The 23610-nt window shown below is 36.4% G+C and overlaps 1 protein-coding gene across 5 annotated transcripts in view; it reads left to right on the forward strand.

Moving 5' to 3' along the window:
- Aftph (aftiphilin) overlaps window positions 1-23409 on the forward strand; it is a 68413-nt gene extending 45004 nt beyond the window's left edge. For 4 of the 5 annotated variants that reach the window (XM_013022512.1, XM_013022511.1, XM_013022514.1 and 1 more), the window contains 7 exons: window positions 1762-1888; window positions 2994-3050; window positions 4919-5041; window positions 9895-9955; window positions 11492-11575; window positions 16040-16163; window positions 22288-23409. In XM_013022512.1, coding sequence (XP_012877966.1) covers window positions 1762-1888; window positions 2994-3050; window positions 4919-5041; window positions 9895-9955; window positions 11492-11575; window positions 16040-16163; window positions 22288-22432 — 721 coding nt within the window. In that variant the 3' untranslated portion in view covers window positions 22433-23409. The remainder of the gene's footprint in view (window positions 1-1761; window positions 1889-2993; window positions 3051-4918; window positions 5042-9894; window positions 9956-11491; window positions 11576-16039; window positions 16164-22287) is intronic. The other variant, XM_013022515.1, reaches the window with a different exon arrangement.
- Window positions 23410-23610: the final 201 nt, after the last annotated feature.

The raw sequence follows: 23610 nt of genomic DNA on the forward strand, positions 1-23610 counted from the left end.
TAAATCAGTGTTCTACTCAATGTTACATATTTTGACTTCTAAGTATTATAAATGAGGGGTTTTTGCTACAGGGCCTCACCGTATCTAAAACTGGTCTCTTTGGCAATCCTCCTACTTTAGCCACCCAAATACAAGGATTACAGGCATGTATCTTTATTACTGACTTAAATGAGAATTAGGTTTTACCTATACTAGTTCTTTTCATCTTTCCAGTATATTTGCATCCTCATTTTTTGTTGATTTTTCTTAGTTTTTCCTTATTATAATCATATAACTACTGCTCATATTGTTCACTAACTCCTTGTTTGCTTTATAAAACTTTTCCTGGACTTGACATAGGTTGATCATTCTTAATCCAAAACCTGAAATCCAAAACTTTCTGAGGAAATAATGTGACTAAACAATAATACATACCATAAAATAGAAAATATAAAATACTAATAATAGGAGCCAAATAATAGAAACAAGTTACCAAGAACTATGGCGCTTATAGCTAAAATACTTACGGTGCATCAATCCAATACCACACAGGTATTGAAGTGGTCATGGTAGGTTGAATACTATTGAAATAGATTATTTGTAACTGTGAAAATAGAACAATGAAACTTGTTGAAATTATTTGGGGATGGGTACTAGGGAAAATGGTGTGTGAAATTGATTGGAATACATTGTGATAAACATATGGAAAAGTAACAATGAAAAATTTGCCTATATAACAAATGTAAACTAAAAGTAGTAGTAGTAGTAGTAATAGTAATAGTCATGGTAGACTCCTAATCCATAGCAGATATGTTGCAAGATCTTCGTATTTTGAATAGTACTAAGTCCTGTTGTGTTTTTATTGTGGGGAGGGGGTGATTGGTTTTGGGTTGTTTTTCTTTTTCTTTTTTGCTTTTTTACTATTTATCAAACCTATGATAAAACTCCAGTTTATAAATCAAGCATGCTAAGAGATTTTAACCAATAACTAGTAAAACTAATGTAACAGTTGTAGGTTGTATGATTGCTCTCTCTCTCAAAATACTGAATGGTTCTCACCATCTGTAGTGATGTTAGATGATACAGTGCCTGTGTGATAGCATGGCATGAGGGAAATGGCCAGAACAAGCATCCAGTTACAACTTAGGGATTTCTCTTTTAGTAGTTTCAGACCATAGTTGGCCAGAGGCAAGGGAAACTATATGCAAAGTCAGCTACAGATTGGCATATGTAGACTAGGAAATGCTTGAAGCTGAGAACCTGAAAAAGAGTATAAGATTAGATACATACTTTAATATATACTTTATGTGTATATTATATATACATGCATATATATGTGTGTGTATATCTATCTTTATATATATATATATATATATACATAAAATCATAGTTATTCAGGAAGCTAAGACCTGAGGATTGAGGTTCAGAGCCAGCCTGGGCGGACATATGAGACGCTTATCTCCATTTAACCAGCAAAAAGGTAGAAATGGAGGTATTGCTCAAGGGTGGAGCTTCAGCCTTGAATGAAAAAGCTATCCTCTAGAGATATGAGGCCATACGTTGAAGTTTCAGTACCAGCACCAAAAAAAAAAAAAAAAATCAACACAGACAATGAGCTTTTGTTACTTCAAATGAGCTTAGCCTTTCTAATGACTGTTGTCTCTTGATAAGTTGTACACTTACATTAGACCCAAGATTAATTGGCATGTATATGTCCTATTCATACTGAAATTAGAATTCATAGTGAGAGCTCTTGAGTAACCTTCATCCTGGTCTTTTCAGAGAACTGCTGGATGTTTGGACGGAGCTACAGGATATCCATGATGCACATGGCTTGAAATACCAGTGGGGTGGCTCCCACAGCAACAAGAAGCTTTTGTGTTCCTTGGGAATAGATACGCGAAACATTGTGAGTTTGTTAGTACATTTAATCGATGTATATATGTTTAAATTTTGTTAATTTCTGTTCATGCTATGATGATCTAGTTCTCCAGAAAATGTAATATTAGCTAAAATGTTCATTAAGTTTAAATATGTTGATGTCTAAACAGAAATCTACTTAAATGTTTCTCTAAGTGATGTTTCTTTTTTTTTTTTTTTTTTAAAGGTAGTTAGTTATAAGTTGGGCACCAGGGGCTCATGCCTGTAATGTTAGCTACTTAGGAGGCTGAGGTTTAAGGATTATGGTGTAAAGCCAGTATAAGCAGGAAAGTCCATGAGATAGTTATATCCAATTAATCATCCAAAATCTGAGCCAGGCACCAGTGGCTCACGCCTGTAATCCTAGCTAATCAGGAAACTGAGATCTGAGGATCAAAGTTCAAAGCCAGCCTAGGCAGGAAAGTCCATGAGACTCTTACCTACAATTAACCAAAAGTGGTGCTGTAGCTCAAGTGGTAGAGTGCTCACCCTGAGGTGAAGAACTGAGGGACAGTGCCCCAGCCCAGAGTTCAAGCCCCACAACCAACCAAAATAGTCATCAAAAATCTGGCTCACACTTGTAATCCTAGCTACTCAGGAGGCTGAGATCTGAGGATTGTAGTTCAAAGCCAGTCCGGGCAGGAAAGTCCCTAAGACTCTTTATCTCCAATAAACCACCAGAAACCTGGAAGTGGTGCTGTGGCTCGAGTGGTAGAGTGCTCAAGAGCTGAGGGATAAAGAGCTAAAGAGCTGAGGGATAGCGCCCAGGCCCAGAGTTCAAGCCCCATGACCAGTAAAAAAAAAAAAAAAAAAAAGTCTGGAAGTAGAAATATGGCCCAAGTGGTAGAACACTAGCCTTGAGAAAAAAAAAGTCATGGACAGTGTCCAGGTCCTAAATTCAGCCCCCAGGACTAGCACAAAAACAAAAAGATAGTCGTTTTAGCCGCTTTTATAAGAGGAAAAATTTAAAAGCACGTAACTCCATATGAGAAGTTTAAAATATTTATTAGTCATAGTGTAATAAATAATACAAAATACATTATATGACAGATCATTCTGTAAATACTTGTTCTTTCTCTCCAACACATGTGTAGCTCTTCACGGGCAATAAGAAGCAGCCAGTAATAGTGCCCATGTATGCAGCAGGATTGGTGAGTATACAAGCGTCTAAATACAGTGTATTTATCATTTATCCGTAAAATCATCTTGTATAATATGAAATGGAAATATATTTTAAAAGGGTAGTCAGTGTTGTAATTTGAAGGATATCTTTTATGTATAATTTGCTTTTTGATCTCATAAATCTAAATATTAATCTCAGGACATTTTTATATCCTATTAAATATAGATACTGTATTTTATATTCAAAATTATTTTTATCTTGATAATGTTGGCACTTACAACTCTTTCTAAAAACACATTTTTGAAGGACTCATTCTTTTCTAAACTTCTCAAAAAAGATTCTGAAGGCTGGGTGATGGTGGCTCATGCCTATAATCATAGCTACTCAGGAGGCTGAAATGTGAGGATCGTGGTTCAAAGCCAGCTCAGGCAGGAAAGTCTGTGAGACTTTTATCTCAGATTAGTCACAGAAAAAGCCAGAAGTAGTTCTGCGTTTGAAGTGGTAGGGCAAAGGAGCTCAGGGGCAGCACCCAAGCCCAGAGTTTGAGCCCTGGTACAGGCAAAAAAAAAAAAAGAAATGGAAGTATCAGATTCTCTAAAAATACTTGTTTTAGTACACGTATTAAATAGTATAATATTGAAGATGCAGATGTATAAAAGCTTGGAAATGCCAAATTATAGTAAATGAAAATGATTCAGGATTCATAATTAATGCTTTGTTTTTCCATTAATAATTTAAATGAGTTAATTTTTTTATATATGCCCATCCTGGAAAGCTAAGACGTTTTCATTCTGTTCTTTATCAAGACTTGGTTATATTTTAAAGTTTGATGTTTATGTGTCTTCATGTTTCATTAAGTTGTTTGTTGGAAAATAAAAAATTTAATTATACCTAAATTTTTCTCTTGGTGCATCTTATACATGAGATGTTCAGTAATCTTTTCATTTCTTCTAGAGAAATAATAGTATTCAAAATGATCATTTAATTCTTGGTTCTCAGGCTTTTTTTTTTCTTTTTTCCAGTTTATACAGTACTGTGATTTGAACTCTGGAAGTATGTGCTTACTAGACTGATTAGGCTCTACCACTCAAACCTTGCCTTCAGCAGATTTCTGGATACTACCCCTAGACCATATTCAGGATGGTTGGGGTAGAGCTTGAAAGTTTACACATCTGACAACATCTTGGGTACTGCAGAGATTCTGATAGGGGATCACAATTTGAGAGCCTTGGGTATAAGTGATCATTCAAATTAGGAATCTTTTGTTCAGGCACCTGTGGCTCATGCTTGTAATCCTAGCTACTCAGGAGGCTGAGACCTGGAGGATCACAATTGATTCAGAGCCAACCTGAGCAGAAAGGTCTGCAAGACTCCATCTCCAGTTAACTAGCAAAATGCAAAATGCTGAACTGGAGACCTGACTCAGTAGGGATTGCTAGCCATGAGCTAGAAAGCTGAGTTGAAACCGTAGTACTGCCAAATACAAATAATAAAAATTTTAAAAGATTTGAAATTTTAGCTGACATTAGTAATTACTAGTGTATTTTCTCCTTGATAAGGAACTGAAGGTCTGGCTCAAGTGGTAGAGTACCTGCCTACCAAGCACAAAGCTCTGATTTAGTACTACAAAAAAAAAAAAGTAAATAAATAAAAAATTAAATACTTTGGATTCTAAAGACATTGTGGAACAGATGGTTTTCTGATGCCAGTACAAGCATTTGAACTCAGGTCCGCACACTCTTTGTGAAACAGATTCTCTGTAAACAACATATAAGAATAGTTCCTTTTTGTCTTTAGCACTTTTGCAAATGATTTTTTTTTCTTCTAGATTATCTTTTTATAAAGTTTATGGGTTGACTCCCCTCCTTCAAGTAATGACTAATATACCTTTTTCAGGGTATGTTAGAGCCCACCAAGGAACCATTGAAACCACTGTCAGCTGCAGAAAAAATTGCTTCCATTGGTCAGACAACCACCATGACACCAGAGATGAACACGTGTCCATCTGATCAGTTCCAGGTAAAAATACTTACATTTCCATAGATATGTTGGTGCACGTATGAACATGTCTACACATACTGCTTTACTGTCCTTAATATTTAGCCTTTAGTTTACATTTCTAAATTTTGATTTATAATGGGACATGATTTTGATTGTTCATCAGCATCTCTTAGAATGTAGTAGACAAATTATCTGTAATTTTCGAAAACAAAGGTAGAATTTGCAAACAGGATAATGGTGATTAAATCCTTAAACCAGTCCAGGCCTTCGATCTTCAAGAGTTTCAAGTAGGTATCTTTAAAGTTTGAACATTATGTGATCTTAATTAGAAAAATCTGTAAGTACACACTGCATTTATAAGCCTTTCATGACTCTTGTGGTTTTTCCTGAAATTCTATGAAGTTTTTTAAATCAACAAAAGCTGTCTTACCTTTATCCTTCACCTTGTTTAGCCCACTATGTTTACTATTCAGTTCTCACTTGTTTTTGTGCTTGCACCAGAATATGAACTCATGTCTTTGAGCTCTTACTGAGCATTTTTTGCTCATCTGGTGCTGTACTACTTGAACCACACCTCCAGTCGAGCATTTTTTCTGGTTAACTGAAGATGGAGTCTCCCAGACTTTTCTGCCCTGGCTGGCTTCAAAGCTCAGTCCTCCAGATCTTCAGAATAGCTAGGATTACAGGCATGGGCCATCAGCACCTACCTGGTTCTCTCACTTTTTATCTGGGGAAAAATGGACTATTTTTTTTTTTTGCTTACTTTTAGGGCATAAATATTTTGAAGTGAAAATTACCATTTCCAAAATATGTTCTTCAATTATATCTGACATTTGAACAGCTTTTCTCCTAAAATATGTTCTGTTACACACAAATCCCCAGGAATCACTACAGAAAGCTTCTAGGGTAAAATCTGGAAATATATCATGTCTTCATAATCACACTTGGAAATGCATATCACATTTCTCAAACTTACAGGTCACACAATCCTTTTAGCAGGGGAGTGGGGAATCCTAACCCCTGCAGAATTAATGTTTTGAAAACATACTATAGAAAAGACGTAAAATGCAGGTCTTACCCTGTGGTTTATTCTTGAAGTCAGATTATTTCTGGTATAGAATTAGTGGGCAAGGGGGCCTGGTGAGTACAATGCCTGGATTTTTGGTGATTGAACAGCAAACAATATGGTTTGGACAAAACAACTCAGTAGGTAGAACCTGTCCTCGGTTACCTTCCTTATCCTGCCTTCTGCTGTCAACTTCTCTCACAGGCCTGCCTTATCCAGGTAGATTCCAAAAGTATCTCTCCCACAGTGCATTTCTATTTCTCCCTTGATCAACATTCTTATTCCTACAATGTTATTTATTAGGAAAGTATGTACTTAGTACATTTATTGAAAATGGAGCTTTTATAATATACTTATTGTTTTGCTTGCTTCCTTAACTCTAGTTTTAGGCATGCTGTATATAATTTTAGTTGTAGGCCATGCAGTAATACTGTTCAATGCTGTTATTTTTCAAATGAAACAGTCATGGCCTCTACAGTTAGAAGCTGAACAAATTGTGTCAGGAAAGACTTAGTACCTCATTTTTCTCCCTCTTCTCCCCTATAAAACATGTATTCTTAAACAGTGACTATCAAACTTAGCACAGTTGTTATAATTTCCATGATGACTACATACTTTTGGGGTCTGCCTATTCTATCCTAGTTTGGCTACCCAATGACTTGGCTTTGGTTTTTGTTTTTTCTTAATCACCAATTTGGGGTGGATTTGTCAATCTTGTGATCATTGCATCTCTTACTAGAAAATTTGAAGACTTATTAGCCAGGCATGGTTGATGCATGCTTATAATTTCAGTACTTAGAAAGCTAAAGGCAGATCATGAATTTAAGGTCAATGTAGGCTACTTAGCAAGTTCTGAGCCAGACTGGACTGTATAGCAAGATCCTGTCTAGGTAAATAAATAATTAAAAGCTTACTAATAACTTAATGGGCTGAACATCATGACACATATTGCAGTCCTAGAACTCAGAAGGCTGAGGCTAGGAGGCTTGGAGGCCAGCCTGGACTATATATAGCAAGACCCTGTTTCCAAAACAATTGATATTTTTTTCTAAGCTACTGCTACCTGGTAAGATAGCTCAAGTATAATAATAGCTCATGTAATAAATAGCAGTGATATCTGTTGTTTATTTTATCTACTGAATTTCAAAAGCATACTATTACTCATGATGCCATTATTGATTCCCCTGCCAGTGCAATTAATACGCAACCACACTATTAACTGCAGTAGAGTTAACCTTGACTAGAGTTATCCACCTAGTCACTATAAGCAGCTTCCTTCCTTGAGCCACTTGATGGGACTATTTTAGTTGTGAATCAGGATTTTAATACTGGAAAAAAACATGATTATCTGATACCATTCCTTGTTTTTTCAATAAGCAAACATATTTGGAAAGGCTATATGATTACTCAGAATCATCAGTGGCATCTAGGCCTAGAAACCAAATCTCCCTTCTCCAGTTTCCCTGTTCTACTTTATGTTATGACTTTGTTTCCTTAGTGCTTTTGGTCTCTGTAGCAGTAATTGTTCATAGTACATTGCTTAAAGCCATTGCCTGCTTAAAGCCATTGGCTTACTTCTTGTGAAATGTCATTAGGTTTTTATGTTTTGCTTAGGTGTTTTGTTTTCCATCTTCCTAGCTTACCCAAAAGTGAAATAAGTTGAATTTAGTTAATTTTCTGCTTAAGCTGAAGATTAACTATGATTTCTCCAGCATTATTTTTAACCCACTTGAAATAATTATAGATTCACAGGAAGTTACAAAGATAGCACAGAGATAGCCCGTGTCCTTTCACCAGTGTCTCCCGTGGTTATATCGTACATAATTACAGTGTAACATAAAAACCAGGAAAAAATATTGGCATAATATGTGTATGTATTTCTATATCACTGTCACATGGGTAGTTTCATCTAAATTTGAGCAGTCAACAGCTGAGCAGTCTTCCATCTCTATCGTGAAGAATTGTAATAGTTGATACTCCCCTCTCCCCTACTAGCTTAACCTCTGTACCCTTAATGTTAATGTTATACTTCCTGTACACATTCCTCAACCTCCAGGCATTTCTACTAAAGGTCAGTTTGATATACAAAATGTTTCTATCTTTGGTAACCCAGGTATCAAAATGGTATTAATATAGGACAAGATGCTCCCGTCCTACAGAAAAGTTTCTTTACCAAAAAAAAAAAAGTATAGAGTTTTCATAATGCCTAATTTTTTTTAAAAAGCATAGTGGTAAGTAGTATCAATCAATAAAAAGGCAACTGAAGATTCTATTAATATGCAAGTTAACTGTCTTCAAAGCAAGAAAGACAAATAAAAATACAAATTTTTCCTCTTTTTTTCTTTCTTTTTTTTTTTTTTTTGTCAGTCGTTGGGCTTGAACTCTGGGCCTGGGTGCTGTCCCTGAGCTCTTCAGCTCAAGGCAAGTACTCTACCGCTTGAGCCACAGCACCACTTCCAGTTTTCTGGTGGTTTATTGGAGACAAGAGTTTCATGGACTTTTCCTGCTCAGGCTGGCTTTCAACCATGATCCTCAGATCTCAGCATCCTAAGTAGCTAGGATTACAGGTGTGAGCCACCGGCACCTGGCCTCTCATTCTATTCTTAAAATGTGACTGCTAATTTTTAAAATGTTTCCAAACTGCCTTCCATTTTATATTTAACCTTGTTTATCTTGGTATGTTTAGCAAACTTAGGTTAAATTAGTTTTGATAATTCTTTTTCATTATCTTAAAAATTCTTGGGTGATACTATACACCTATAATCTCAGTACTTGGGAAACAAATGGTTTGTGAGTTCAAGTCCAGCCTGGGCTACATGGCAAGAATATGCCTCAGGAAAAAAAAATCTGATATCTGATTAAATAACTTCTAAGTCAGAGAACTTGATGAAATAAACATCTGACAAAGTATTGTACACTCACCATCTCAGCACTTAGCAGGCTGAGGCAAGAAGATAACAAGTTTGAGACTACCCTACAACATAGTGAGACTCTCTCCAAAAAAGGTAAAAGAATAATGAATTAAATTTCTGAAATCAACATTTAAAAAAAATGTAGGCTCCATTTATATAGGCCCATAATTTCTTTTGAAATCAGAAAGTTGTGCCAGGTACCGATGGCTTATGCTTATAATCCTAGTTACTCAGGAAGCTGAGGACAGACCATTGGTTCAAAGGCAGTCCAAAAGACTCTAGCTCCAATTAACCGGCAGAGAGTTAGGCTGGAAGTGTGGCTCAAATGGGGAGGGGGGGAGGGCGGGGAGAGATTGGAAAGTTGTAAAGAACTAGAGACCTTGGACTTTGACCCTTGTCATTTTATATGTAGGAGAGGAACTAAATTAATTATACAAGATTATACAATTAATTATTTAGTAACACTAACAATTCAGCTTACTTCCAGTTTGATACTTAATGGCATTATATTTATGTTAAGAAATTTTAAATGACTAGTCCTTTAAAATAAATTTAATCACTAATTTTTAAAATACTTTTCTTGTAATCAACCTAATAGTTTAAATTGTGATTTGTGAATACATTGAAATTGTGACATAGAATAAGTCCATAAATTTGTTTGAAAATGTAATATAGTTCCACTTGTCAGATGAACTGTTCATAAATTTTGCAGTTTTAGTTTGTGGTAATACTTGCAAGTAACCTGAAGTTTTAAGTTATCCCAATTTTGTCTGTAGGTACTTCCTTGCCTAATATTAGGTCTTGCTATAATAGTTTTTTTGTTTGTTTTTTTAAGGATTCTTTGTTGTTACACCTGTACTGATTAATTTTGATTTTTTGGTTTTCAACTCTAGGAGTCTCTACCCCCCGTCCAGTTTGACTGGAGTAGCAGCGGCCTTACTAACCCTTTAGATGGTACGTCTCTCCCTAGAGCCTCTAGCACCAGAGCTAGAGCTAAGAAAGCTACAAAGTTCAGACAAACTTCTCTCTGCTGATTTCCCTTTTTGTTTGAACATAACTTCTTATCTCTTTGGAAATTCAGGCTTTCTTTCTGAATAGTAACTGTTGCTATTATCAACAGTATCAATGTCCAAATATAATTAGTATTAGCAAAGTAAAGTTTTAATTTCTTTATCTTAAAGCAGAAATAAGCCTGTTTTCTTTCCTCAATACGTAGATAGTTTAAATGATATTTTAGCTAGAACAAATTTGTGTCAATTTTTTTCTGTAGTTTTACTTTATGGTGTTTTAGGGGATTTTGTTTTGTTTTGTTGTGGATGCAAAGTCTTGTGGCTACAGGCTGCTTCAAAGCACAATTATTTAACCAAAAACATTGTGCAGATAAATCCATATTTGACTCAAAGTAGTTTTCAGACTTAATAATATTTTATAGAGCACTTACATGCAAATGGAAACTGAATGATTTTCTTGATCCCTTTTTAAAACTTATCTCCAGATTCTAGTAAGGCAGTTCCAGAGATCACTGATGTTGCTTGTGGCTTTAATTGAAAAATCTGAAAAAGGAGTAACTTGTTCTAGTAATACGGGGTCTTTAACACACAATGCTAATTGCTACTGGTTACACCATGAGTTTCTAGTGGACCCTGAGATATAGTTACTTCTACTCCTGTGCTACTTAAATTATTTAGTCATTGTCTAGAATACCTGTCATCATCATCTCAGTGGCAATTATCATTACCATTGTCTAAAACACTGAGTTTTGTCTTATAGCTGGGGTCCTAGGATATCTGGAAAGCATCCAATTGAATAACATAGCGCTGAAGGAAAGCCTGGATGCACCTTTTGATGTTGTCTGGTGTCTTCAGTCAAATCATAGTGCTTTTTATTAACAACCAACTTCTTTAAAACTGTATACTATTTCTGGTTACTGTTGCAGAGTTAAAGGGGAACAGTACAGCTTGTGCATCAGGGTAGAGCAGTTATGGCACTCCTTATGTTATAAAAATAAAACTAAGTTGATGTATTGGTGCATGTCCTAAAACTGACAGCTGTGTTGTTGCTTTTAATCATTAATTAGGAACCAACATTACTAACATGAAAGATTTATTTGGGCATGTACAGTGATCTAATGTTGGGTTGAGATTAAAGTATTGTTTCCCTTTAACGGGTACGCTTTCCCCGTGGTCTTTCTGGTATGGCTTTCAGTTTTGAGAGAACTGAACTAACCAAAACTTTTCTGAGTGTTACATTCTTTACGTTGTACATGAGAAAATGTACATTGAATTAAATTGTTACTTTAGAAATGTCCTTAGTGGTGAAAAACTAATACTGTACACATTGTTTTAATGTTGATTTTTTTAAGATGTGTAATGATTACTAATTATAACCTGCATGTTCAAGTGTGTGTCTTACCCCTTTTTACACATAACCCCTCCTCCCTTGGCTTCCCTTCTGTGTGGCTGCCTACCAACACGGTCACTGAATTTCAAGCTAGTGGAGGTTCCACTCTTCTGAACCTTGATTTCTTTGGGCCCGTGGATGACAGTAGCTCTAGCAGCAGCACCACAATCCCAGGTCAGCAGAGTGTTAAAACCACAATTCTAATTGATTTACTAAAAGCATGACCACAACACGACTTTCCTATAAACAAGGAAACAAGTAGATTGGATTCTCTATGTCTTTTTAATACTTTTTCATTTACCTGTTCTTTTCTAGTATCTGACCACAACAAATAACTTTGGTAAAATATATCTTTTTAAAAAAACCTTCTCAGTGTAGTATTCAAAGCTAACAGTAGTTTCTAGTATTATACAGACCTGATATCGTAAAAACAGGACAAGTTTTTTTCACCCCTTCAGAATAGAAAATTACTTTTACATGCTTCTTTGTAAGGGCATAGTCTCTAAAAACCATTAGGAAAAGTACAAGAGTAGAAATATAAGAATATTTTAGTAGTCAGCCATGGTGTCTCACGGTGTAATCCTACTTACTCAGGAAGCTAAAGTCTGAGGATCAGGTTCAAAAGCCAGCCTAGGCAGGAAAGTCCATGAGACTGATCTCCAATTGACTACCAAAAAAAGCTGGAAGTGAATCTGGCTCAAGTGGTAAAGTGCTAGACATGAGTAGAAAAGCTCAAGGACAGTGCCCAGGACCTGAGTTCAAGCCCCAAGACCAAAACAACAATGACAAAAAGTAGTATACAACAAAGATTTTACATAGTACCTGTAATGATGGAAGCTTTACAGATTCTAGCATTTTGTTTATTAGTGCTGCTAAATACATAATTAGGTTCCAGAATGTTGAAGTCTAGCACATAATTTAGATAATCTGACACAGAAATACTATTTTTATGTAGAAAATACACTACTGGTTTCTCATAGAGGAAAATAAACGTTAACAGAATAGTAGAAAAAATTGCTATAAGTTACTAAAAGATAGAAATTAAAAGTTACTGGAATGCTGTTACACAGAGGCTTCGTTTATTGACCTAAGGACTAATGTACTTTGCCATTTTCTAACTAAATAAAAGATTAAAAGTTATAATGTCATTTTTATGTTACAGTGTATTTGATTTTAATGAGTCCTTATTATCCCAAATGATGATCTGGTAATAATGCCCAGTATTTATCAGCCAACCACTAGGTGCTATATGAATGCTGGCTACTGAGTGCACAGTGAAGATCCCTCTGTGCCCAACCAGTGGCCAGTTTCACAGCCAGTTTAGTTACTGGGAATTTGTTCTATTCCACTGGATAGACCAGTCACCCACTTCCAACAGTTTAGGAAACATAGTGGAATATGTGGGGAGAATTACAGTCGGCTGTGGACAAGCTAGGGATCCGGGATGCCCTTCTCAGATCTAGTTAGGAAAGTGTCCCGTGAAGCCCGAGCCCCTGCACTTTTCTAAAGTCTAAGCTCCTCATTCCCTTTTTCTTTGTTTTCAAGATTTTACAAGTATATTAAAAAAGCCAGTCTGTTTGCTTCTGATTTCAAGATGATATTTTACTATTTACTTAAATTACTTATTAATTCAATCTTTGGAATGAACTAAAATTGTATGACATTTTATAATACTTAATGGAATAATAAGGGAGCAGCCAAAAAATTGCCAAAATAAGGGGGAAATTTCCTTTATTAATATATTCCCAAGAATTCTGAAGCTCCCATTTAAAATTTGCTGCTATTTAGTCATAACCTATATTAATTACAGGTTATGAGGCTACTTTTTTTCTTTTGGATATCTAAATTTTGACTTAGATTTAATTTTTGCTTACATAAAAACTCATTTTAAAGCCATCCATAGGAACACAAATAATCTGGCAACACAAAGACATTACAGAACTGAGCTGGCAGTCAGTCTCAGTGTACACAGCTGCACAAAGAGCAAGCAGTTTGAAAAGCATAGAGCTATAATGAGAGTGGAATTAGCACAGTCAAAATTCAGTCCTCTTTTACTTGGAGCCATTTAAATATTTCTATTAAGTATTTCCATTAATATGCTCTAGCTGCTATATAAATTTGATTATAATAGATTTGCTTTGGCTTTTTATTGCTATTAGGTTTTGTTAAAACTTACCATCAAGCTACAGGTGTCAACACCTGCCTTAGTGACATTTTACCACCTGCTTGCACTTTTTCTGACTTGTTTCTGGGAAAGTCATTTTGTCTTAGCTTGCGGTTAGTTTGTGTGTGATTCTTAGGAGGTTGGCGTAGAACTTGGTTAGCCAGCTTTAATTATGTAATTAAACTATGCCTCATTAAGGTTCTGTGGGAGAAAAAAAACTTCATTAAAAAAGTATTCTCCAATTATTAGAGTATACTAGGTAATTGCTTTGTTTCAGAAGACTTGAACCATATTTGTTATGGTGGATTTTAAGAGTCCTTTGGTTATATTTATTTGTTTAGCAAAAGGAAGATGAGGGAGTGATCTTTTAGGGTTTCTTGTTGTTGTTGTTGTTGTCGCCTTATTTTTAATGAGCCACTTTACTACGTGACAGCCAAGTGGCCAGTATCTAATAAGCCCAACTAAGATTTTCCTTGCACTTTCCTGATGGCAGTCAGAATGCAATTACTTATTCTGCATTATATGATTAGACATCAACTTAATCTTCAATTTCTTGCAGTCTAACCTTTAATAGTAGAGGGGGAAAAATGCCTGGGGTTTGTTGAATCCCTTTATAGACATGATTTTGTACATTTGTGCATTTAAATGCAGTCCGTATATTTACTGTAGAACCAGAGAAACCATTTAATAAGTACACTTTGAAACTATACCTTAATGAAATATTGAGAACTTGGAAGAGTCAGCTTACATTTTCTATAGCCTTCCTCCCTTGGACTTGATAACTATGGAAGCCGCTTTTGCTTGTTCAATTTCTGTAAACATCTGAGTTCTATGTTTATATGCCAGTCATCTACAGAGAAAGAAGCCAATTGTGATTTTTTTTTACCTCGAAATATCCTAAAAAGAGGGAGTTTGTTAGTGTAAATATGTCTGTTAGGTATAATAGGTTTGATTATAATCCAATCTTGCAGGGTTTTTTTTTTAAAAGAAATAAAACCAGCCAGGTACAACCATGCACACCTATAGTCCAGCTACCTGGGAGGCAGGGATGGAAGGGTCATTTGAGCTGAGGAGTTCAAGGCCACCACAGACAACTGAAATGCCTATAACTCCCCTCCTCTCCAAACAAGTAAAAATTGAAGAGGTAGATAGATAGATAGATAGATAGATAGATAGATAGATAGATAGATAGATAGATAGATAGATAGATAGATAGATAGATAGATAATACATAGATAGATAGATACATAGACAGACAGATACATAGACAGACAGGCAGACATGCAACACTGAGTAAAACATTTTTTTACAGTCTGCTTTTCTTTATAGTGTACAACTACTGAAGTTTCTACTCTAATTTGGTAGAATCAAGGAGAATAGTATTAAAAAAAATTTTTTTTTTGGGTCCAGTCATGGGGCCTGAACTCTGGGCCTGGGTGCTGTCCCTCAGCTCTTCAGCTCAAGGCTAGCGCTCTACCACTTGAGCCACAGCGCCACTTCCGGCTTGTTTTCTTTTTGCTTATGTGGTGCTGGGGAATCGAACCCAGGGCCTCAGGCATGCAAGGCAAGCGCTCTACCACTGAGCCACCTTCCCAGCCCCTTAAAAAAATTTTTTTGGAGTATATTTATTACCCAAAGTTTAGAGTAAGTTAAAATATTTAGCTTTTCTAGTGTTTCTGTAATCATTTAATATAAGCCTATATTACAGTTATAAAAATCATAAATCATTTTTGTGAAGATGGGAGGATTTTTAATTGTAGACTTGTGCATTTCAGTTCTCTAAATTAGGCTCCTTTTGAATTTTAAGAACTATAGGCTGCTAAATTTAGATATAAGACTATAGAAATATAACCTGGAGGTAAGAATTTTTGTGTTAGAGTAGTGCTTTGATGTCACTGTTTCTGAAACTATTTTTTCCTTCCCACCTCTACCTGAAAAAGAACAATATGGTCATTTGATGATTTGAGTAATAGTTCATGTTTTTAATGTGTTTATAATATATTAAGTAAATACAGTCATGTAGAATAACCAAATCATTAACTATGTTTGAGGTTTGTATTAGCTTCCAAGTCTCTTGCTGTAGAAGAAAATAAGGAAGAAAAAATGGCTAGGGAAGTAGATGAGAGCTCAAAAGTTAAAAATTGAGAGTTTAAAACTAGAGTTTCTATTTATGAAACACTGACAATAATCCAAAGCTGAGAGTTTTCTATAGAAGGTAGAATTTTTTTTAAATATTTGGGAAGCAGGTACTACATAAATTTAAAAATAAATGTAATTCAAATTACAAGTTTTTAAAAAAATAGTAGTTTTATTTTTGTGTTTAAAAAATAAACACAGTATCACAGTGTTCTAAAAATGGGTTGAACTTGTGAGAGGCTCAGATGTTTACAGAACATTGCTGCTGCATCTTAGATTGTGGCTAATTGAGTAACCCAGGCAGTTTGCCATCACTGACTGTCATTTCATACTACAAGGTGTGGATCCAGAGTTGTATGAATTAACAACTTCTAAGCTGGAACTTTCCACCTCAAGCCTCAAAGTGACTGATGCGTTTGCAAGACTCATGTCCACAGTAGAGAAGACAAGCACATCTACCAGGTAAATAAGCAGGTAGTGTTAATTATACCCTAATGTTGAATTCTGAGACCAAAGGCAAAAGGGATGTAAATTGGCAGTGTTTCAGGATATTGTATTAAACTACTTTATATTTTTTAAAAGCCAATAGATGCCTAAGAAAATGTTACCAAATTATGTCTAATGATGAACTTTGTTAAAGCAGAGTTATTTCATAAGTCTGGAAAGGACTGACAGATGTTGTTTGGCTTTTCCTTCCCTTCTCCCAATTCCCTCAACTTTGTAGAAAAAAAAAAGCCACATTGATGAGAAAATAATTTCGATTAAAGTATTGAGATCTTGAAGTCATTGTAGAAACATTTCTCTTTCCTGTCATGATTACTAAGATCATCTTTGGGAACCAAGTTTCATACTCATAGTGTGTGCATCTAAGCTAATTTTTTTTTACTTCCAAGTTAACATAGGATAAATAGCCACTCATATTTCCAGATTTTCATTGATGGAGGTATGAAGTCTTCCTAAACAGTCACTCTTCCTCAGAGCTAAATCCCCAGGCCTCTGTGAAACCCTCCCTTCTCAAGCTTCCTGGAAACCTCTTAGTGATACAGCCTTTAAAGAAGCAGTTAACGCTAGTGATACAGCCTTTAAAGAAGCAGTTAACTATCAGATGGAACCAGAGACAGGGCCTCAAGCATAGGATTTGTGAAACCTTTAAATTGATGTAAGTAAGCAATGGAATAACCCATTGATTTGACATGTAAGAATAATAAGCCAGTTCCTAATAGAAAGGCAGTCATAATGAGCCAGGATATCACTGTATAAGAGCAAATACTGGTTGGTTGACCTGCCAGTTCTGCATCCATAATTCATCAGCATTTTAAAGAGGAATATTGGGCCAGGTACTAGTGGCTCATGCCTGTAATACTAGCTACTCAGCAGGCTGAACTCTAAGGATCAAAGTTTGAAGCCAGTCTGGTCAGGAAAGTCTATGAGACTCCATTAACTACCAGAAAGCCAGAAATAGAGCTTTGGCTACAGTGGTAGAGTACTATCCTTGAGCAAAAGAAGCTCAAGAGCCAGAACCCAATCTCTGAGTTCAAGACCCAAGGTCTGCATAAAAAATAAATGAAGAGTAGTTACATGTTAGTTACCTGTTTGGGAGATTAGTACAGCTTTCTCTTGCATAAACACATACCATTCACATGTTAAATTCACATTTATCAATTTTATTGACAAATCCACCTCTTTTCTGTCTTAAAGCTATATCTTAAATTTAAAACTATATTGTAAACCATATTTACTAAATCAACAGATAGTACTTTCCCCTAGAATAGACGTAGCCTGAGAGCAGGCCCTTTCTGTCCAGAGACTCCCTCCATTGCCCCCGAATCATCATGGTGCCACTTGGCACTACCAAAGCCTCCTACTACATGACCTCCTTGTAAGCGTAGCTATCATGGGCTTGGTGCAGGCATTTAACTTCTCTTTCCAAATCATTTCTTCAAGGTAACATTCTCTTCCTAATTTCTCATCCATTTCTTCTACATATGTTAACTGAAAGCAAATAAATGCACAGTGTGACTTTAAAGCCGACCTGATATATTCACTGTCAAGCTGTTCCTGGGACAGACCTACCGTTTCCTCACCATTTCCCCCCTTGGAGTCTCACCGTTGTTTTAAAGTTCCAGGGCTGAAAAGTACTCCTTGGACCATTAGGAGGAGCTCCAAACCACGTTAACTAGCCTGCTCTCCTGATTTTTAAACTCACCCTTGAAACATACTGTGTGTATAGAGTGTTTTCTCAACCCCTATCACTAAGTCTTTCTCATTTTTCTCCTATTCTCAACTAAAACAATGAGCTAAAGCTATCACTTGCATCCTAGGGGCAATAGTATAGTTGCAGTAAATTATCTCTGACAATTGTCTAACTTATTAAAGTGCTATGGATCAAAACCCAGTTTGCAGCTAGGTGCTGGTGGCTCACGCCTGTAATCTTAGCTACTCAGAAGGCTGAGATCTGAGGATTGAAGTTCAAAGCCAGCTCGGGCACAAAAGTCCTTGAGGCTCTTATCTCCAATAAACCACTCATAAAACTGGAAGTGACGAAGTGGCTCAAGTAGTAGAGTGCTAGCCTTGAGCTGAGTTGCTGAGGGACAGCACCCAGGCCCAGAGTTCAAGCCCCATGACCAAAAAAACCCCACAAAAAACAGTTTGTAAATGGTAAGTAGACTCTACCGCTTACCTACACTCTTAGCCCCAACTTTATATTTAAAACAAAATAAACTAGGCATGAATATTCCTGTTTATAATCCCAGCTATTCAGGAGCAGAGATCAGGAGGATTATAGTACCAGGCCACCCCAAGCAAAAAGTGAAAAATCAGTGAACCAGGGCATTTTAGCATACATCTTTGTCCTAGCTATTTAAGAGACCATGGATAGAACAAAGTCCAAGGCTGACCTCAGGCAAAAAAATGCAAGGCCAGGCAGGAGATAGTGCTCATGCTTATAATCCTTAGCTACTAAGGTAAGGAGACTGAGATCTAAGGATGGTGATTTAAAGTTAGCCCAGGCAGGAAAGTGTATAAGATTCTTTATCTTCAATTAACTACCAAAAAACCAGAAGTGGATCTTTGGCTCAAATGAGTGAGCACTAGTCTTAAGCAAAAAAGCCCAGGCCCTGACTTCAAGCTAAGGACATACACATGCACACACGGATTGTTGTAAAGTTCCAGTGCTGAAAAGTACTCCTTGTACCATTAGGAGGAGCACACACATGACTATACATGAAAACTGAAGTAAAAACACCTAAGGATATGGCTGAATGGTAGAGCACCTGCCTAGCAAATGTTATGCTCTGAGTTCAAACTCCAATGCCCCCCCCCCCACTCACGGAAAAAGAAACTGAAAACATAGTGTGCCAACTTTCAATTTTTTTTAAGGAAAATATGCTGTTTGAAAATAGAAGTTCAGATATCCTTAAGTCTTAGTATTTAAAGTCCCACGATAACAAACAAATGCAGTGGTAGTACGGTACTATAAATGATACAACTTGTAAGCGGGGGAAGGGAAAACTGGGAGAGAGCCAAGGAAGGGATAACATTGTCTAAAAGGAAATGTACAGCCGGGTGCTGGTGGCTCACACTTGTAAGCCTAACTACTCAGGAGGCTGAGATCTGAGGATCACAGTTCAAAGCCAGCCAGGGCAGGAAGGTCTGTGAGACTCTTATTTCTAGTAAAACACCAGAAAACCAGAAGTAGTGCTGTGGCTCAAGTGGTAAAGCACTAGCTAGCCTTGAGCTCAGCTCAAGGAACAGCACCCAGACCCAGAGTTCAAGCCCCACCACCACCACCACCAACAACAACAACAACAAAAAAAGAAATGTACTCATTACCTGACTTATGAAATGGTAACCCTTCTGGACATTACCTTTACAATAATAGTTTTTATAAGGGAAAAAAAAGTCCTACCAATTATATAAGCTTTTCAACTTTACATTCTTACCAACACTTGTTACTCTCTTTCTTTTTGGTGATAGCCATCCTAGTGGATTTGAAATGGTATTTTACTGTCTTTTTTTTATTTGAATTTTCTGGGTGGCTAACAATATTAACCATTTGTGTATCTTCTTTGGAGAAATGTCACTCAGTCCCTTTGCCTGTGTTTAAATTATTTAATTTGAAAGAGTTCCTTATAAATTACCAATACTAGACTTTTATCAGCTATATAATCTGCATATTTTTCTCCATTCTGCAGGTTGTATTTTTTTATAGCATCCATTAAAACAAAGTTTTCATTTTGATGGAACCAATTTGTATGTATTTTTTCTCTTTTGTTGCTTTACTTTAGGTATAAGAAACCATTGCCTAATTCAGGAAGATTTATACATACGTCTGACCCATTCTTTATGAATTTTTATACGTTGTGACATAGAGGGCCTGTCTGTCTTTACATGTGTATGTACAGTTGTCCAGTATTATGGAAAGATCTTGGCATGCTTGTTATGTATGGGGAAATGGATATAGAAACACAGTTTCTTCCTGGCCTTTTAGTTGTGTTCTATTTTATTCTCCCAATAAATTTTATTAATAATATTGTATAAATCTATAATAAAAGGTTTTATTATAGAAATATCATTTCCAAATAGAACTTTGCAGAGTTCTCCAAGAACTATTTCCATACTACCAAGCTAATCAACCTTGCATTAGAAACAATTTCTTTTTAAAATAATATTGTATTTTATTGTAAAGGTGATGTACAAAGAGGTTACATTTCTGTTAAACAGTGCTACCCCTTCCCTTGTTTTCTCCCACTTTCCCACTCCCCCCCAGTTGTAAAGTACATTTCTAACATAGTGTCTTGTGAGTATCGCTGTTGCATTGGCTCACCCTTTGTTTTGTTTTTGTTTGTTTGTTTTTGTCAGTCCTGGGGCCTGAACTCTGAGCCTGGGTGCTGTCCCTCAGCTCTTCAGCTCAAAGCTAGCACTCTACCACTTGAGCCACAGCACCACTTCCAGCTTTTTTTGCTTATGTGGTGCTGAGGAATTGAACCCAGGGCCTCATGCATGCAAGGAAAGCACTCTACCACTGAGCCACCTTCCCAGCCCTGTTTTTTAACCAGTGAGAATAAAGATCAAAATTAGATTCTTACCTATGAAGACTGACATATGTATCTCATAACTACAAATGCACAAATGTAAATTATGTGAATTTTAAAAGTATAACTTTACATTGCCTCCAGGTAGTGCCTCTAAAATGTAACATTAGCTGCACTGTGCTTTTTCAAACCTATACTAATTTTTACACACTGTCTCTTTGGTAAGGCCCATTCCAGCTGTACTCCACAAAAGGGGAAATTCATCTAGACAGTCTCATTTGTTATTGTGTCAAATAGGCATTTTTTTTAAATTACAAAAGCAGTAAAGTCATATTGTAAGAAGGTAGAAAATTGAAGTTTTACGTTCTTAACATTTAAATCACTGTGACTCCCTTGGTGTGCATTCTTTTCAAGTCTCTTTTCCATGATAAATTCTTACCTATATTTTTTAAACAAAAATCAGATATAATCTATACTGAATTAAACTTGTTTACTCAATGATGTATATCTGTCGGTTTCATTGAGTTTTCATTTCATAAAAGATTCAGGCCGGATTCCTATTTCACTGACGCTGTTGTTCCCGTTTTGTACAAACCAATATTCAATCCAGAGTTTATTCCCAGCTGTGTGTCCTCAGTGCCTTCTCAGCTAGCTTATATCCTCCGTCCCTTTTGTTGTTGTTTTTTATCTTTGTTTTTTGGTTGTGGGGCTTGAACTCAGGGCCTGGGTGCTGTCCCTGAGCTCTTTTTGCTCAACGTTAGTGCTCTACCAGTTTGAGCCACAGCTCCACTTCCAGTTTTCTGGGGGTTAATAGGAGATAGTCTCGTGGACTTTCTTGCCTGGGCTGGCTTTGAACTATGATCCTCAGATCTCAGCCTTCTGAATAGATAGGATTACAGGCATGAGCCACCAGTTCCCTGCTTTTTTCTACATACCTCATTTGAGTCACATTTGACTGGCATTTCCTACAGCTCGTCCACCTGGCTTAGCAGGCATTTTGCATATCGTGTTAGGCCCCAAACTGGTCACTGGGGGTCAGTGTAGTAAAATAGATGTCATCTCAAAGACCAAAGATCCTGCCTGTATCCCATCCAGGCTGAGGGCTCCCTCTCCTGGAGTTTCGCATGGGAATAAAGCAAGCCTGAGGTTAAGATGACTTCCAATACCTTGTGCCACATGTTTTGTGTGGAGATAATTTTGGTAAGTTTCACAGGGGTAGGGGAAAATCCAATTAGATAGAGTGTTATTAGAACTTTAATGCCATTACACGGCTATATGCCTGGGCAGATACTTCTAGCCGTAAGCAAAGGTGAGCTGTACATGTGACTGACTGTGTGTATGTGCTAGCCCTAACAAAAATACAAACGCAGCCCATTTGTTTTTGTTCATAAGAGATTCAGCACGGGGCACAAGAAGCACATACACCAAAGGAAGTACCAGTCTTTGCTTAAGTACCAAAGATTGCTAACTCCCCACCCTGAGAATGGCTTTCTCCCATCCAACCTACAGCAAAGTCCCATTAACACACTTGCCTTTTTTTCATCTGTTCATAGGAAACCAAAAAGAGAAGAACACTTGAGTGAAGAAGCTGTCAAGGTGATTGCCAGCCTTCCTGACCTGACATTCATGCATGCCAAGGTGTTGATGTTCCCTGCCACCTTAACACCTTCCACAAGCTCCCAAGAACAGGCCGACTGATCACGGGCTGAACTGGACAGTTTCAAATCCTTTTTCTCTCCTCTTTCCCTTCCATACCATCACAAGCATACCTGCTCTGATTTAAAAAAAAAATTCAACTTCAGCTGATTTGTTGGTAAGCCGCACTAGAAAGGTATACATAGTAATGTATATTTTATTTACATACTGAAGTCCTAAATTTATATTAGAAAAATGTAAATAATCGGGGATGAACATTTTTGAAGATTTATTCTTTTTGTGTTGCTGGGGTGTATACATTTATGTCTTTGTGAAATACACTGGTGGTGTCCTTCTTACAAAACTTTTGAAATAAAAAAAAATTTAAAAAACTCAGATCTCCACTGTCTGAAATCCCCTTCAGTCTTTTCCAGTTGCATTGAATGTCCTCTTACTTTTCCATGTCATATGTTGGATTACTTTTGCTATCATAAATAAGGTCCAAAGTCCCTGGTTATTTTTTTTTTAATTTTGTGTGTGATGGGTTTGTTTCAGATCTGGCTTTGGTTAACATTTTATGGCTCTTTTTTAAATCTTTTCAATCTGGCATATTGCTATTTGACCTTTTGCTAGCTACTTCATTGATGGCTCTTTTTGCTATCGGATATGGATCATTGTCAGAACTTGATTGGAGGGGTCAAAGAGATTGTGTCTGTTTTAAATCTGTTTGATTTGAAGAAGGACCAAGTTTTATGAATGTCTTACAATGAAATTTTCTTGTACTGATTTTTGTTCTATTGTACCACTATTTTTTGAGGATTTTGCACAGTGTAAAATGACATAATCATAGATTGCTATGGTTTAGGCTGTATATACAGTGAAAACTATGGGTTTTAAATGTTTGGGGAAATTCCTATGGAAAAAAGAGAGACATGTAGAAGAACCTCTAACAGGGTTAATGTGCATGCCCAAGGTCTTTTGAGATTTCAGTGTGTAAATTTCCTTTTAGCTTACACAAAAATAAAATAATTTAAAAGAAATTTGCCTGTTGTCTTTGTATTTTGGTATCTGAGGGAAAATGTAACTAATGTATTTTAATTCCAAAGGAAATCATTTGATAGGACTTGTACTTTTTGAAATCAGAAAAATTTAGAACTGGTCTTTAAGAATTAGATCAGTGCTTTCAGTAGCTGAGCTGTTTTTATATGTTTACCAAGAAATCATCAAAGAATTCTCATGAT

The sequence above is a fragment of the Dipodomys ordii genome, unplaced genomic scaffold, assembly GCF_000151885.1.
Source record: "Dipodomys ordii isolate 6190 unplaced genomic scaffold, Dord_2.0 Scaffold63, whole genome shotgun sequence".
Lineage (NCBI taxonomy): Eukaryota > Metazoa > Chordata > Mammalia > Rodentia > Heteromyidae > Dipodomys > Dipodomys ordii.